Genomic DNA, 13,586 nt, shown 5'->3' on the forward strand with positions numbered 1-13,586 from the left:
CCGGGGGCGGTGACTCTTCCGTTTACCAGTGGCACTTTATTTTCGCCTCTCCTCTCCTCTCCTCTCCACTCCTCTCCTTTACTCTCCGCCTCTCCGCCTCTCCGCCTCTTGCCTCCCCTTTCCATTCTCCCTCTCCCTCCTTCTGCCTCCCCAGTCTATCTCAGGTCAGTGCGTGTGTTGACTGTTTTCTGTTGAGGGTTCGTTTGTCCTTCTGTTTCCCCGGCTTGGTTCTGTCGATTTGGCCGTGCAGGCGTTTGTTCACTGCACCCGTTCTTCATTCCCTACCATCGCCACACTGGGGAGAGCAGACAAGTGATATATTTTTTTCTTTTCTTTCGTTGTTGGAAGAAAAGAGAACAACGAAGAAAAGGCAGCCAAGCAGACAGGCAGACAGGACAAGCAAGCAACCCTACACCCCACGACATTCGTTTGTGACGCACGTTTACGGCATCTGGTTCCCCGTACGGACTCTGTAGGATCATTCCCCAATTAGACTGCCCTAAGTACCTACCCCGGCCCGTAAACCTCAAGCGCATCGTCCTGCGGGCCATCGTCCTGCGGGCCAACCTCTCTCCTTTACCTGCAAAGAACAGACAAGACACCAACCAAGACACCAAAGGATAGAAAACATATCAAAGCCCGATTCTTCTACCGTCCCATTTCTGTCGTTATATAACCATTGGCGGCGGTAGTCATCAAACTGCCCGCTGCCGGCCGCGCTTGCCCCTCGCTGAAGCAGGTCTGAGAAACCCAGCTTTGCCCGCCCACAGTGGAAGGGCTATGCTAGTTGCCGAGTCTCACCGATTGTGCTTGCAACTGGGACGTCCATCCATGCGCACATAGACATCACACAGCAGAAGCGCCGCACATTTGATTCGGCCCTGATCCCGGTCCCGGCCATCCCGCGCGTCGTGACGTCTGTGTAGGGGAGCTGAACACCTATCTCCCTTCCAATCCCTCCTCCACCCAAAACCCTGCGGCCCCTGTTGTCACGCACGAACCGACGCACGAACCGACGCACGAACCGACGCACAGGCGACGCACAGCTCTCCTTCCAGGCCAATCTATATACACATCAATCCTTCCATCTCTCCTCGCCCATACCGCCACCGCTGCAACCGCGCCGTTTTCACCTCTCTTCCCTCCTACTTCTAGCGAAAGAACCCCCCCGCGCTCCCTCCCCATAACCCCACGGCTACAACAAATGTCCAACGACCCCACCCACCAGGGACAGTATCCACCTCCTACATGGTCCGCCGGTCAACCTGATTATCCTCCTTCATCACAGCATCCTGTCCGTACTCCCTCCTTTCCTCCTTGCCGCCACCCCTTCCTCTACTCTTGCCCAACCTCTCCATGATATTTGCTTGCATGCTTGCTTCGTTGCCTGTGTTGTTTTGAAAAGAAATTCTCTGTACCTTTTTGGTTACACCTGACTTTCCTGCTCTCGCTATCAATTTTACCTTGCTCTTCAATCTGCGGGTCTTTTCTGTTTAAACTTGGAACACCGTTCTGACCCAAAGGGGAATAACACAAAAGGCCCAACCCTCCCAACAGTCTTACCAATATCCTCCGCCGTCTACAATGGCCACGATACAACCACACCTCCAACACCCTCCGCAGGAATACCAACTCCCTCCACCACATGGAGCATACCAACGTCCTGCTGATATATATGGCCACCCGGCCCCAGCTCCACCCCCTGTGGTTTATCCGGCTGCCGCTCCAAGACAACGAACTGCGATAGCCTGCAGGTATTGTAGGAGACGGAAGGTTAGTCGATCATTTTGTACTCATGCCTTGGCTGATGTTCTTATGCAATCAAGGATTATATATTTATAGCAGCTAAATTAATTTCCCTTGCTCTTTCCTTGTAGATTCGATGTTCTGGATTCGAATCCTCTCAGGATGGACGATGCAGCAATTGCGTTCGATTTAACCAGGAATGCATGTTCACGCCGGTTTCATCGCAAGCGCAAGCCTTTGTCCCTGCCCAAGCAGTTTACAATCATTTTCGCACCACGGCACCACGGGGCGGCCCTCGAGCAGATGCGATCCCATTATATGGTGCACATGGCCAACCACTTCCTCCGCCGCAACCACCACAACACCCACAAGATGGACCTCTCCCGCCTCCACAAAGTTTATATCCACCTCCCGCTTATGGAAGGCCTCTCGTCGACGAGCGCCCTCCACCCCCTCATTTACAACCTCCACCTATGCAACCAGATCATGTGAGTCGGAAACGTCCCCGCCCCGACGAGCCTTCCCTTCCTCATCATTCTCGCGACCCTGTTTCGGCCTCGAGTTCTGATGTCTCACAATTTTCTGGACAGAGATCCTCGGTAGCCTCGCGTGACTCGAGAGAATACAGCTTCTCTGAATCAACCACCCTTCCTCCTGTCTCAACGGCTGTCTCTGGGGCGGCATTCACTAGCCATACATCCCAGGCGCCGTACGACAGACGTTCGTCGTCACATTCCCAATATTCATTCGAGCATCGACATTCTTCGTCGCCGCACGGCTCTACATCGTCCAATCTCCCATATCCACCTATCCAACAACAGCACCCTCCACCTTCTATGCCAATTAGAACCCCACCCCCAGGGCCAGCAACTGGCTCATCTGGCAGTCGTGGCCTGAGCGTGAGGGAAATGCTGGGTCCAGATACCCAAGTCACACGAAGCTCCACCGACAGCGACATGCTCAATGCCCTGAATCGGAGGGTTTAACTCTCGGATTCGATGGGCGCCTATATCAGGGTATTACGTGACAGGAATATGGGGAATTACGAAGTAGAAGAGAAACGCGATTAAATTATGAATCAAGTCAGAAATACTCTTTTCGAACTGAACACGGAAAGAAAAAGTAAAAAATGTGAAAGCAGAAAAAAAAAAAAGAGAGGAGAGGGGGTTGAGGAAATGTCGTGCTGGTCACGAGATTATTCGTTGATACTACAAATTGTTTTAACATTATTTTTAATTGAGACGGCATCCCTTTTCACGCGGGCTCTGAGCATTCCAGGTCTGCGTTCCGACGTCCAGAACTCCAGAGCAGGAGTACTACAATGCATACAAGGAAGGTGCTCGGGGTGGATCACATGACTACTTCTGCCCTAAAACCATTTCCTGGTAACTGCAATCGAAAGCAGCTGGTTGAACAGCCAGGAAAATTTCTCAAGGATATGTAACTGGGTCATCTGGTTCCATTATATTACCTAGGCCATCAAGCGTGCTCATCCCGAGGACACAGCTCGCGTCACCCCTGCAAAACCACGTCTAAACTTCTGCGGATGATCGGGTATGTCTCTGCAAAGGCACAAATTTCACAAATGAGCAGCGTGTGACCTACGGTTCCAAAGGGTCACAGTTTTCGCGGAGCTTTGACGACAGTCTCAGTATATATGCGACAATAGCATCCTATCAAAGCATGTTCATCCACCGTCATGCACGTTTGAGTGCTGCGAATGCTTGGTCAGGGCGTATCTTGTTCGTTTTGGATAACCGGCGACTCTATTTCTAGAGGCCTTGTTTCCCAAAATCGGGCCCTGTCTGCTTATTTGAAAGCCATTGGTAGTTTTTGTGGTGAAAAATGATTCCATTCCCAGCAATGAGAATATCCCACCGCATTTGGACTTGGTTTCTTGTTTCTTGACTTTGCTGTCCTTTCCCCCCTTCCAGCAGATTTTTCCTCCATTGCATGCGTTCTCATTCCCAGTTACCCCACTTGTTTTGCGTTTAATTCTCTTTCCTCCCTTTCATAAACAACCCGCTAAAAGAGTTCACTTTATATAAACTACATGGGGCGACCCGTTAATCACATTTTCTTCTCTCCTTTCCTGCTTCTCCTCATCACTTCCCTCCCCCCCCCCAAAGACAAAGAAGTACCTAAACAGCACCAAACCAACCGACTCTCGGGCCACGTATAAAGTTAACTAGCGAGCTCCCAGGAAGGAAATTGAGCATGGTGTTTTTTTATCGTATTTAAATATACGTACCTATGACACTAATAGCTTCAATTCTTTTGTTGGTAGCCCGGGCCGAATCAATACAATGATAAAAAAAAAAGAAAGAAAGAAAGAAAGAAACACTGTTTAGTATTTCTCACCCTATGTTCCCCTTCCTCCTTTTCAATCCCAAATCGGTTTCTGCTTTTTGCGTTATTGTTTTGTGTTCTTTTTTGTTTTTTATACGCTCGCAACGTGCTGTTCTTGTTTTTCATTTCCTATGTCTTTGGGAGGCCTTCTGTTTTATTTTGTTTTACGTCGTCGACAATTCAGGAGGCTACTTGTGAATTCTGTTTTTATTTCTTTTGTGCACTGTTTTCGTTTTCGTTTTCTTGTTCTTCGGGCATTTTATTGTCCGAAGACGTCGAGGAGACATTACAAACGGGCAAAGGCAAAAAAGCAAAGGGTTGTTGGAAAAGAAAAGGAAACGGAAAGGAAAAAATAAAACTAGTTGCAGGTTTCGTCCTTCTCTTTTATTTATCTTTGTCTCTGTACGGAGTGAAAATAGAGGCGAAGTAGCGACGATTATCACCTTTTTTTCTTTTTTTCTTCTAATTCCTTACGTACGTCTCCCGCCTTTTGCCTTTTTGTCTTTCTCGATCGTTCCCCCTTGTCCCCTGGTCCTTTTGTCCGATCTACAGTCGTGGAAAATTGGCTGGCCCTTGCTCTCTTCCATGAGAAATGCGGCATAGAAAAGAGCGGACCTGAGAATCTATTTGGATGCAATCGCCAATATATGTTTTGGCAAGGGAGAGGTGATATCCCTGCACACCGCGTGTGTGTACGATGCGAGTAGTTCGTGTCTGCTACGTTTTGTCTTTTCTTTTCTTCCTTTTTTTTTTTTTTTTTTTTTTTTTTTGGGCTGTTGTTTTTCAACTGGGAGGCTTTTGTTCAAAATTGCATGCATGTTATGCTCGGGCACGATAAGGCAACGAGCGATCTACAGGGTGGTTGAACGTGTTTATTTTCCCTATTTTTTGACAAGGAGACCGGGGTGCAACAATACATACATATATACATATATAAACTGAGGGAGGGAAACGTTGCAAAATTGGGATGGGTGGCTTTTTGTGATCTGCTTGTTTTCGGTTTTTTTTGGGTGGCTTTTTTGTTTTTTGTTTTGTTTTTTTTTTTTTTTTTGGTTTTGGTTTTGGTTTTTGCGTGTGGATAACAAGACTGGTTTGAATTGGTGATTGGTCTGCGGCGGCTTTTTCTGATCTATGTGTTTTGCCCTTCTGTTTCCCGGCACCCCTTCTCGTTGTTTTCGGTGGTGCTTTTTGGCGTGCCTTCCAACCTGCCCGCCTGTTGTTTGGTTTTTTGGTTCCCCCCTTCCCCCCTCCTCCCCTTTTTTTTTTTTTTCATTGACTCTATTGGGTGGCCTTCTGTCCCTTTTGTTTTCAAAACCCCCTTTTGCGTTGGTTGCTTTTTGGGCTGGGGATATGAGTTCGATGCGCTGGAATCAGATTGGAATGGGGGTGGTAGTAGTTTGTTGTGCGTGAAATTGATGAGGACGATGATATCATACGCAAGTTAAGAGCTTTTTTTTTTTTCTTTTGCCCCCAAGTTGCTGCTAGTAGAGGTTTTTGGGAGGGTTGTGTGAATTGAGCGAGTTGGAATTAAAAACACTGATTAGAGAAACTTATGGTAGTTGTTTGTGTCCCTTGTATCTATCTATCTATCAAGAAGAACAGAAAAAAAAGGAATAGTTCATATGAATCCGCCTAAACCGAATGGGCCAAGGTTGAGGATCCTGAAACCAGGGAACGGACCCGACTGGTTGGGACGCGGCGAAACTCTAATTTGAGGTTGGCGCGTACGCTGTGGGTCACGGGGTAGATAGTGAGATAGAGAGCCCATATTGCTTCTCCTGGTGCTCGCAACCACACACTGATAGCTTGCCCCGGAAGTGACCTACCCAGTCAGTCAGCTACCCAGTCAGTCAGCTACTCAGGCCAGCGTCTCTGGAAGTCAGAACAGCCTCTCAACCGTATTCTCCTCCTCTTCCCATCCGCCTCCCCTGACCAAGCAGGAGCAAACAACAAGTCAAGACGGGCAAGACGGGGAGAAAAACAGGGAACAGAGGAAGCCAAACATGCTCTCAACGTCCCTTCAGCGACCTCATCCTCCTCCTAAGGTCGCCACTCAACCACGGAAGAATAAAGTTCCCTTCTGTTCCTCTTTTGAATCAGCCCAAAAACGTCATGCTGACTCAACTGACCTTCTGTCTTTGACTCCCTGATCCCCAGGGCCAACCGCAGTCGGATTTCCTGTTTAGCTTCGAATCAATAACGGAGATGGCGTCGACTTGCATGACTTCGAAGATTCCCTTGAGCGATCTAGAAGGTGAACATTGGAATATACGTTCAAGCCAGCGAACGGACATCCTGAAGCAGTTGGAAACGCTTTTAAATGATGTGACCACCGTGCTTCTGGGCTTTGTGCCAAACCGCGGGTGTTTCGAAATTGGAGAGCATGATTCGCGATGTGAGTGAGATGCCTAAAGCCTCGGTCACTCGTGGGTTTTTGGAGGCAACCATTAAGGACTCCGATTCACTCGTCGATAGATGTGAGTGTCACCGGTACTTCCACCCATAATAGAAAGCTTTTCTGACGCGCATTTTTTTTTTTTTTTTTTTTCAGGGTTACACCACGCAAGTGTAAAGAGCAGCGCGTCATCGATGCGTCGGTCATCTTCGGCGAGTGACCAGGTTCGTCAGCGTAAGTCAAATGGAATCGCAAAGTTCTAACAACTGAAATAGTGCAAGACTAGGGATAATTATAGGTGCATCCTCACAGGATGGTCCTATCCAGAAGCGGCGCATATCTATCTACCCATCCTGTCTTCTTAGAGCGGCACAGCGAGAACCAAGAGCTTCTCAGAGATTTTGGGATCTCCTGGAGATATTCTGGGAGAAGGAACGGGTGGATAGATGGAGGACAGAACTCTTTCGGGATTCGCCAAACCTGACTCCTTATCCTGTCGACACTTGCTCGAATATTCTTAGTCTCGATAAACGTGCCCATGCGCTTTGGGGGGCGGGTAGGTTCGCGCTGCGACCTGTGGCTTTGTCTGCTAATCGAAAGGCGATGCAAATCGAATTCTACTGGCAAAAAAAAAAACCCGCGCACGGAAAAGATGAAATCAACTTACTTAGTGAACCGGAGACATCTCGGGGCCTCTATGATTACGACGATTGTGAGGGTCTGTCTTTTATAACAGGCAAGAGGGAGCAGAACGGCCAGCCTAGGTACGGGGCTCTTGTATCTGGGCAGAGAGTTACCGTTAGCACGGATGATCCGGATAAACGACCGCTCCCGAGCTGGGATCTCCTAGAAATGCGATGGGTATTACAGAGAGTCGCTGGGATGAGCGGGGCCGCCGAACCCTCGGATCATAAACGTGAAGACAGTGGAGATACTGACGAAATTGTCGTGGACCGTGAGGCGCCCATCCAACGTGTTAGAGAGGTGTTCAAATGGTTGGACTACATGCCCGAAGAGAAGAAGTTTGCAACTGATTTGCCCTCAACCTCAAAACTTGCATTGCAATAGTTAGTCAAGACGATGCAAGAATAGTTAACTATCTCTCCCCTTTCCCAGCGTTTGCACTCCACAGATGCCATGCCATGACATCTTCGGGGATCCGGCGTATAAATCCCAGACCAGAAACCGTGACGTTTAAAATTAAAGAGTATGTCCCATTCTATCATACTGCATGGATCATTTAACCGACCTGAGTCGGCAATGTTTATACATATCATGTTTGGCGGATGATGCAGGGTTGATATCCCAGTGGTTGGGCAGACCTCAGGCTTACTCAAAAAATGAGCTGCACTTAAGACAGCATTGAACTACAGGGATGTGACCATTGAAGCAGCTGCGTTAATGCCCCTCTGTTGGCTTATGTTTTAACACATCACCTCAGTGGTAGTAAGATTAAAACACATTCTCTAATCATTGTAGAGGATGTTTATATATTTTTTTTTTTCCAAACAAAAAACAGGGGACAAACAAAAGGAAAAAGAAAAAATTTGTGGGGTAATAAATTGGACCCCCGGGCTCCCAGAATTGAATATACTTATAAAAAGTAAAATATATATATATATATATATAATATATACCCGAAGAAAAATATCATACAAATATCATACACTTATCAGAGCAGCTTCGCTGAATCGAGATCTCAGAATTATATAAGTCTATAGTGAGATGAAATTTATAGAATATAAAAAATCTTTCTGTGGAAAAAGTATTCAGTAAGTATTATTATTAAACTAGTCTGACTATTGGCAACCTATTAAATAAACTAAACTATTACTACTAGCACAGCACCGAGAATTGTGGGAATGACTGGGCATGGGCTTCGTTGGCAATGGGAGCAAGAGAGGAAAAGGGGGGAGGGGCCGGAGGGGTCGGACCGGAGGAGGAGGGTAATGTGGAAGAATGCGTCAAGTCCATCCCGACCCCGTTGGGATACACCGGTCAAACTGAAGAAACAGAGAAGCATGGGAGATTGTTTGACAGGCTAACCAAACAGTAGACTGATAAGGTCCCCCGTTTGATAATCTGGCTAAACCGAGGATGACGCGGTAGTGGAAAAGGTAGTAAAAGTAATCCAGGACATCGTTATCGAAACCCATCCAATCCAAACGTCATAAATGAGAGCGGAGCGGCAACCAAATTGGAGTCAAAAAGGCGAACAAAGCTTTATTAAGGGCAAAATTTTCTCACAGAAAGAAGGGTGAAGGAGTTGACATAGCGTATAACGGAGAATAAACAACAACAAACGTACGAGGAAATCAGGAATGCGCAACTATCGAACAACAAATTAGCATAAGAACGAGCTCACAAACGGCAGCTCTAACTTGGGTCAAATTCCATACGATATTTTGTTTTAAAAAGGAAATGCGATAAATGCGATGAAAGAAAGGGATACACCGAACAAAAGGCTTTAAATAATCTGTCATAAGATACGACATTCGACGCGAGAAAATCATGTTAGCTAACAGAACAATTCCAATAGTTAATCAAGGGCGTTCGTTAACATACTCAAACAGCGTCAAAACGAAGGTGTATATTGGATGAAAATAAGAGCGGGGAACGCAAAACAAATCGAAAAGACAGTTAATAAAGAACCTTGATCATCCTCTTAGCCTTGGATGAATTGTCGACTAATAAGGCGCGCTTCTTCAGCACAATCTCTAAAGTATTAGCTACCCTGTGGAATGATGATGCTGCTCCACGCTCTTGTCTCAGGTGTAGCAGACTCAGATTCGCATGCCTGCCTCGCTCGAGGACGGTGAAGAATTCGCCACAAAATTCAACGGGCCGTAGGCGCAGGACTATTTGATGGGTCACGTTAGTCTATTCTCTCTCACACACTCTCTCCTCCATTTCCTTCCTTTTTCTTTTTACTCCGTCTCCATTGTCTGACGACTTACAATTTAGCTCCGCAACCCTTCCGGTCACAATACTCTTCGCCCTATCAAGATATACATCTTCCATTCCATATTTATTCCACTCGTGTAGGATCTTGACAACTTCTTTTATCGCGCGGAGTTTGGACACTTTAAATGCCAGCGTCTTCGATGCGGGCTTAATATGGAAGAATCTCGCGAACCAATTTTGGTTCCCTGAACGGCGGTGACTTTCGTTCTTCTTGGTGCCACGCCGTGTAATAGAGCTACTGGCCCTGCTGGGAAACGGAGACACAGGTAGCGCTACTTCGGTAGGTACATTGGGGTCGTTGGCTGGTTTTTCTGATTAGTGAGTGATCGAAAAAAAAAATAAAAAATAAAAAGATAAAAACCCTTTTTTGGAACAAAGGCAAGGGAATGAAAGGCTAATCTTACTTCCTTCGGCCGTTTCATGCACCAGATTTTGTTTCCGTGATATCCTCCGTCGGAACTGCCAAAATCGGGATTTCCCTACTTTCATCTCCAGCTTGTCCGTCTTGGTAGTTTTCGGGTGCTCGTCCGATTCTAATAACCCTGGCGCACTTCTCCGCTTACCAAGTTCTAATAGGCCCTGAACACTTTTCCTCCTACCAAGTTCCAATAGCTCTTGAAGGCTCTTCCTTTTCCCAAGTTCTTGATTATTGTCATCGCTAGCTGTTGCTAAGCACGGCGTGTCATCTTTGGAAGGTGGTGGGGGTGGTATTTGCTCCTGGCTCAGCGATCTGTGCTTGAACCAAGGCCATTTCCATGACTCTCCCGAATTGCGAGCGTCATTGCAACTATCCGGGGATCTTGGATTCTCTTCTATCGGCTCTAGTCCGCTGGTGTAATAGCGCGTATTGCTACTGCGTCTGCTAGTAGGAGCACTGCCAGCTGCTTCGTCATCAGAAAGGCCTGAAACAGATCTGTAGCGTCCGGCGGGGTTCGTGGAGGGGTTCTTCTTTTGCGTTGAGGAGCCGCCCGATTTTTTACGAATCGTCAACGGCTTTATCGCGTCCATGTCAGGAATACTGGATTCATGAGGTACCATGCGGATTGTATTTTCCGATTTCCAGTTCGTGATCTTTGAATTTCCGTATTCTGGAGCCTTTGCTTCGCATTGAATTTTCTCTATAATCGATGTGCAGTCATTAAATATGGCGTCCTCGGCGATGGATGGTAGAAACGATTCTGAAGTTTGGGAAAGCACTTCCGAACAGGGTTTAGGGATGTTATCGGCTTTAGGTGCAAGTTCATCTCCTATCAGACGATCAAGATGCGCAATGACCTCAGAAAGATATTGGGAAATGTCATCAGATGTTGCCTGAGCGGAATGTTCAATAAGTCGACGCCGAGTATCGGCTAACTCCCGAATTGTATAAGAATTGAATGAGTCGGCCGGTGGCTCTGGGAGTGGACGCATCTTATATTGGTCTTCAGGGCTGCTCACTTCCTGTGGAGTTGAAACTGAAGTCGGAGGGGATTCAGTCTGTCTTGCAGTTTCAACAGAGGGTGCGCTAGATGAGGTGGAAGTTCGATTGAATGCTTCCTCACAGATTTTGCCAAGTTCCGCCGATACTTTGATTGCCTCATCCCTCCAGTATTGGCCAGCGATGCGTTGTTTTGCAGGGTCCTTATTCATTTCATGATTAGGGTTCCTACGTACTCGAATAGGAGGCGGTGGAGTAGGAAGTGCTGGGCTGCTGAATCTATCAGAGGAAATCTTGTCCCTCGTCTCAGTTTCAGGGGGCACCGAAGATTGGGAATGTGTCTGTGTGATATCCGGCTGTTCTGTGGTTTGTCTCCCAATGGAACGTTGGTTACGGACATGTCTAAAACAAACATTTCTCTTGTAGCTGGCCGAACGAGGGCCAGTAAAGCCATTGCGGCGTCTGGTGGAGCTTGTAATAGAGCTTCGGGACTGAATTGAGGAAATAGAGCCTTTTCTATTCCATCTATTAGCGCCGATGGAGGAGCTGGGGGCAAATGAACGGCGATCTTTGGGGAGCTCCTTTTTCAGAGTGAAATGGCTTGGAGAATTGGAAGCCTGAGAAGAGCTATCGCTTCCTTTACTCTTTGGAGAATCTGACGACTGGCGGTGGACAGTTACATTAGCAAACTCTGCCTGAGGATTGGATATGGGCGATCGAGAGGACCTGTAAGGGTCATAGCTGGCAATTGTCCGAGCAGATTTAGGTTCTGGATGGGAAGTCTCTCTGAATGTAGATCGACCAGTTGCGATAGACAGTTGCGATCGTCGCCAGGATTGACTGGTATTGCGGCTACTTGTGGCTCGCGGTTGGGATTTTGCAGGGCCCCTTGATATGTGGTGGTAGTCACTGGCAGAATATCCGAGAGGGCCTTCGTAGTTTTCAAGTTGATCATCCCTAAATTTAGCCAGGGCGTGGTAGAACATTTTTTCATGGTTGACCCTGCGAACAATGTGAGTCATCGAGAATCCCTAAAATAATTTCAAGGGAGGACTTACTCGTCACTCAGCAATTTGCCAATAAGCTCCTCTACTTTAGCTCCATGCCAGAGTGTCTGAAGGCTTCTCAGAAGTTCCATATCGATATCCTGGCGACGGGTGATCTTCTTTCCGCAGTCCTTGTATGATAAAGGTGGTGGAGGCCCCAAGGAAGCCCCTTCCGAAGTCATCAAAATATGGTGTTTTTCAAACTTCTTAAGGAGCGGATGAGACCACATTTCATCGATGCTGATCCTGTCCCGTGGTTGCTTTTGTAATATACGCTGAATCAAATCCATTGCTTCGACGCTCAGCCAGGGGGGGAAAATATACTCTCCCTTCTTGACAAGGCGGAGTGTGTTAGGTAGATCGCCACCGTCAAAAGGGAGATACCCGGTCAGCATGGCAAATAAAATAATCCCGCAACTCCAAATGTCGGCTTTGTCACCCTGGTATCTATGGCCGTATATGATTTCAGGAGAGGCATAATGAGGGCTTCCGCAGGAAGTATTCAGCCAATGGCCCGCGGGTTGGAGAGCGGCCATCCCAAAGTCTGCAAGTTTGATATTGCAGTTGGTATCGAGGAGGATATTTTCTGGCTTAAGGTCGCGATGGCAAATATTGAAGCGATGGCAATATGAAAGTGCTGCAATGATTTGTCTGAAAAGGCGAACGGCCTCGATCTCGGGAAGAGGCCCGCTTTCGGAAACATAGTCAAACAACTCTCCACCTTCAACATACTCGAGAACAAGATATCTGATGAGGCAAAAGCGGTTTTATCCAGATTAGCCAAAAGTAGAAGTGAAACCTTCCAGTATCAGTGAAAGAAAGTAAGGGGTGCCATACAGCTCTCCACGGTTTTCCCATACGTCATACAAGTTAATAATATTCGGGTGCTCAATCAACTTCATTATCACCACCTCTCGTTCGATCCCAGATGGGATCACCCTTCCGCCAGGAACACGCGTTGTAAGCTCAATATTTTTGTCCATCGCAGCAATGCTCTGACTCTGCACCATTGCAGCAGACTTTTTGGAGACAATCTTAATAGCAGCCGTCTGGCCCGTGAGCGCGTGTTTCGCTAGGCGAACACGCCCGGTAGCACCCTTACCCAGAGTTCTTCCTAACTGCCATGGCCCAATATGGGTTTTCCGTTTGGATTTCCCGGACGCTGTAGAGGTGGATGATATCGCAGAATTGCGATTGGAATTAGGTTGTGATTCTGCCACCGTCGATAGGCGTTTGTTTTCAGCAGCAGTAGCACGCGCAGGTTGAGGAGGTACTGTTGGAGGCAGCGCGGCCGCTGCTGAGTGCACAACGTCATCTGCGCTGGGAACTTCTGAGGATCGGATCGACATTGGATATTTATGTGCCGGGGAAGAGCTCGATGGCTCGTGTGGCTGTTCTCTTGCTCCTCTTAGAATATTTGCTCTGTTTCTCGCTTCGCGCAGAGGAGGTCGGGAACGGGCCCTGAGGGAGTCGTAGTACATCATTCGAATATAGGATGGTAAATAAAGGGACCACCTTCATTCGAATAAAAGAGATCAGATAAAAGAGGAAAGCAAGGAATGAGAATCTGTCATGTGCGAGGCCTCAGAACGTGAGGGTACGGATGGATTCCACCGAGCAAACAGGATGGCTAAGCTATGCTCAGGTTTGTTGTAGTGGGAGAAAGTTT

At 47.4% G+C, this 13,586-nt stretch overlaps 3 protein-coding genes across 3 annotated transcripts; 1 reads left to right on the forward strand and 2 right to left on the reverse strand.

Moving 5' to 3' along the window:
* Positions 1-78: 78 nt before the first annotated feature.
* On the reverse strand, positions 79-2,704 carry HCAG_03180 (predicted protein; the record flags this gene model as incomplete). Its single annotated transcript, XM_001541033.1, has 7 exons — positions 79-155; positions 441-470; positions 802-1,064; positions 1,249-1,387; positions 1,657-1,748; positions 2,021-2,217; positions 2,444-2,704. 7 exons carry the CDS (start codon positions 2,702-2,704, stop codon positions 79-81), a joined length of 1,059 nt encoding a protein of 352 aa, XP_001541083.1.
* A 3,596-nt stretch (positions 2,705-6,300) lies between these two features.
* On the forward strand, positions 6,301-7,688 carry HCAG_03181 (predicted protein; the record flags this gene model as incomplete). The annotated part of the gene is made up of 4 exons (XM_001541034.1): positions 6,301-6,490; positions 6,647-6,724; positions 6,789-7,557; positions 7,607-7,688. The coding sequence occupies 4 exons, from the start codon at positions 6,301-6,303 to the stop codon at positions 7,686-7,688; spliced, it is 1,119 nt and encodes a 372-aa protein (XP_001541084.1).
* Positions 7,689-9,130: 1,442 nt separating this feature from the next.
* HCAG_03182 (hypothetical protein) lies at positions 9,131-13,266 on the reverse strand (the record flags this gene model as incomplete). The annotated part of the gene is made up of 5 exons (XM_001541035.1): positions 9,131-9,348; positions 9,448-9,765; positions 10,018-11,873; positions 11,930-12,664; positions 12,755-13,266. 5 exons carry the CDS (start codon positions 13,264-13,266, stop codon positions 9,131-9,133), a joined length of 3,639 nt encoding a protein of 1,212 aa, XP_001541085.1.
* Positions 13,267-13,586: the final 320 nt, after the last annotated feature.

This window comes from Histoplasma capsulatum, genomic scaffold (genome assembly GCF_000149585.1).
Source record: "Histoplasma capsulatum NAm1 scaffold_3 genomic scaffold, whole genome shotgun sequence".
NCBI classification, from domain to species: Eukaryota; Fungi; Ascomycota; class Eurotiomycetes; order Onygenales; family Ajellomycetaceae; genus Histoplasma; species Histoplasma mississippiense.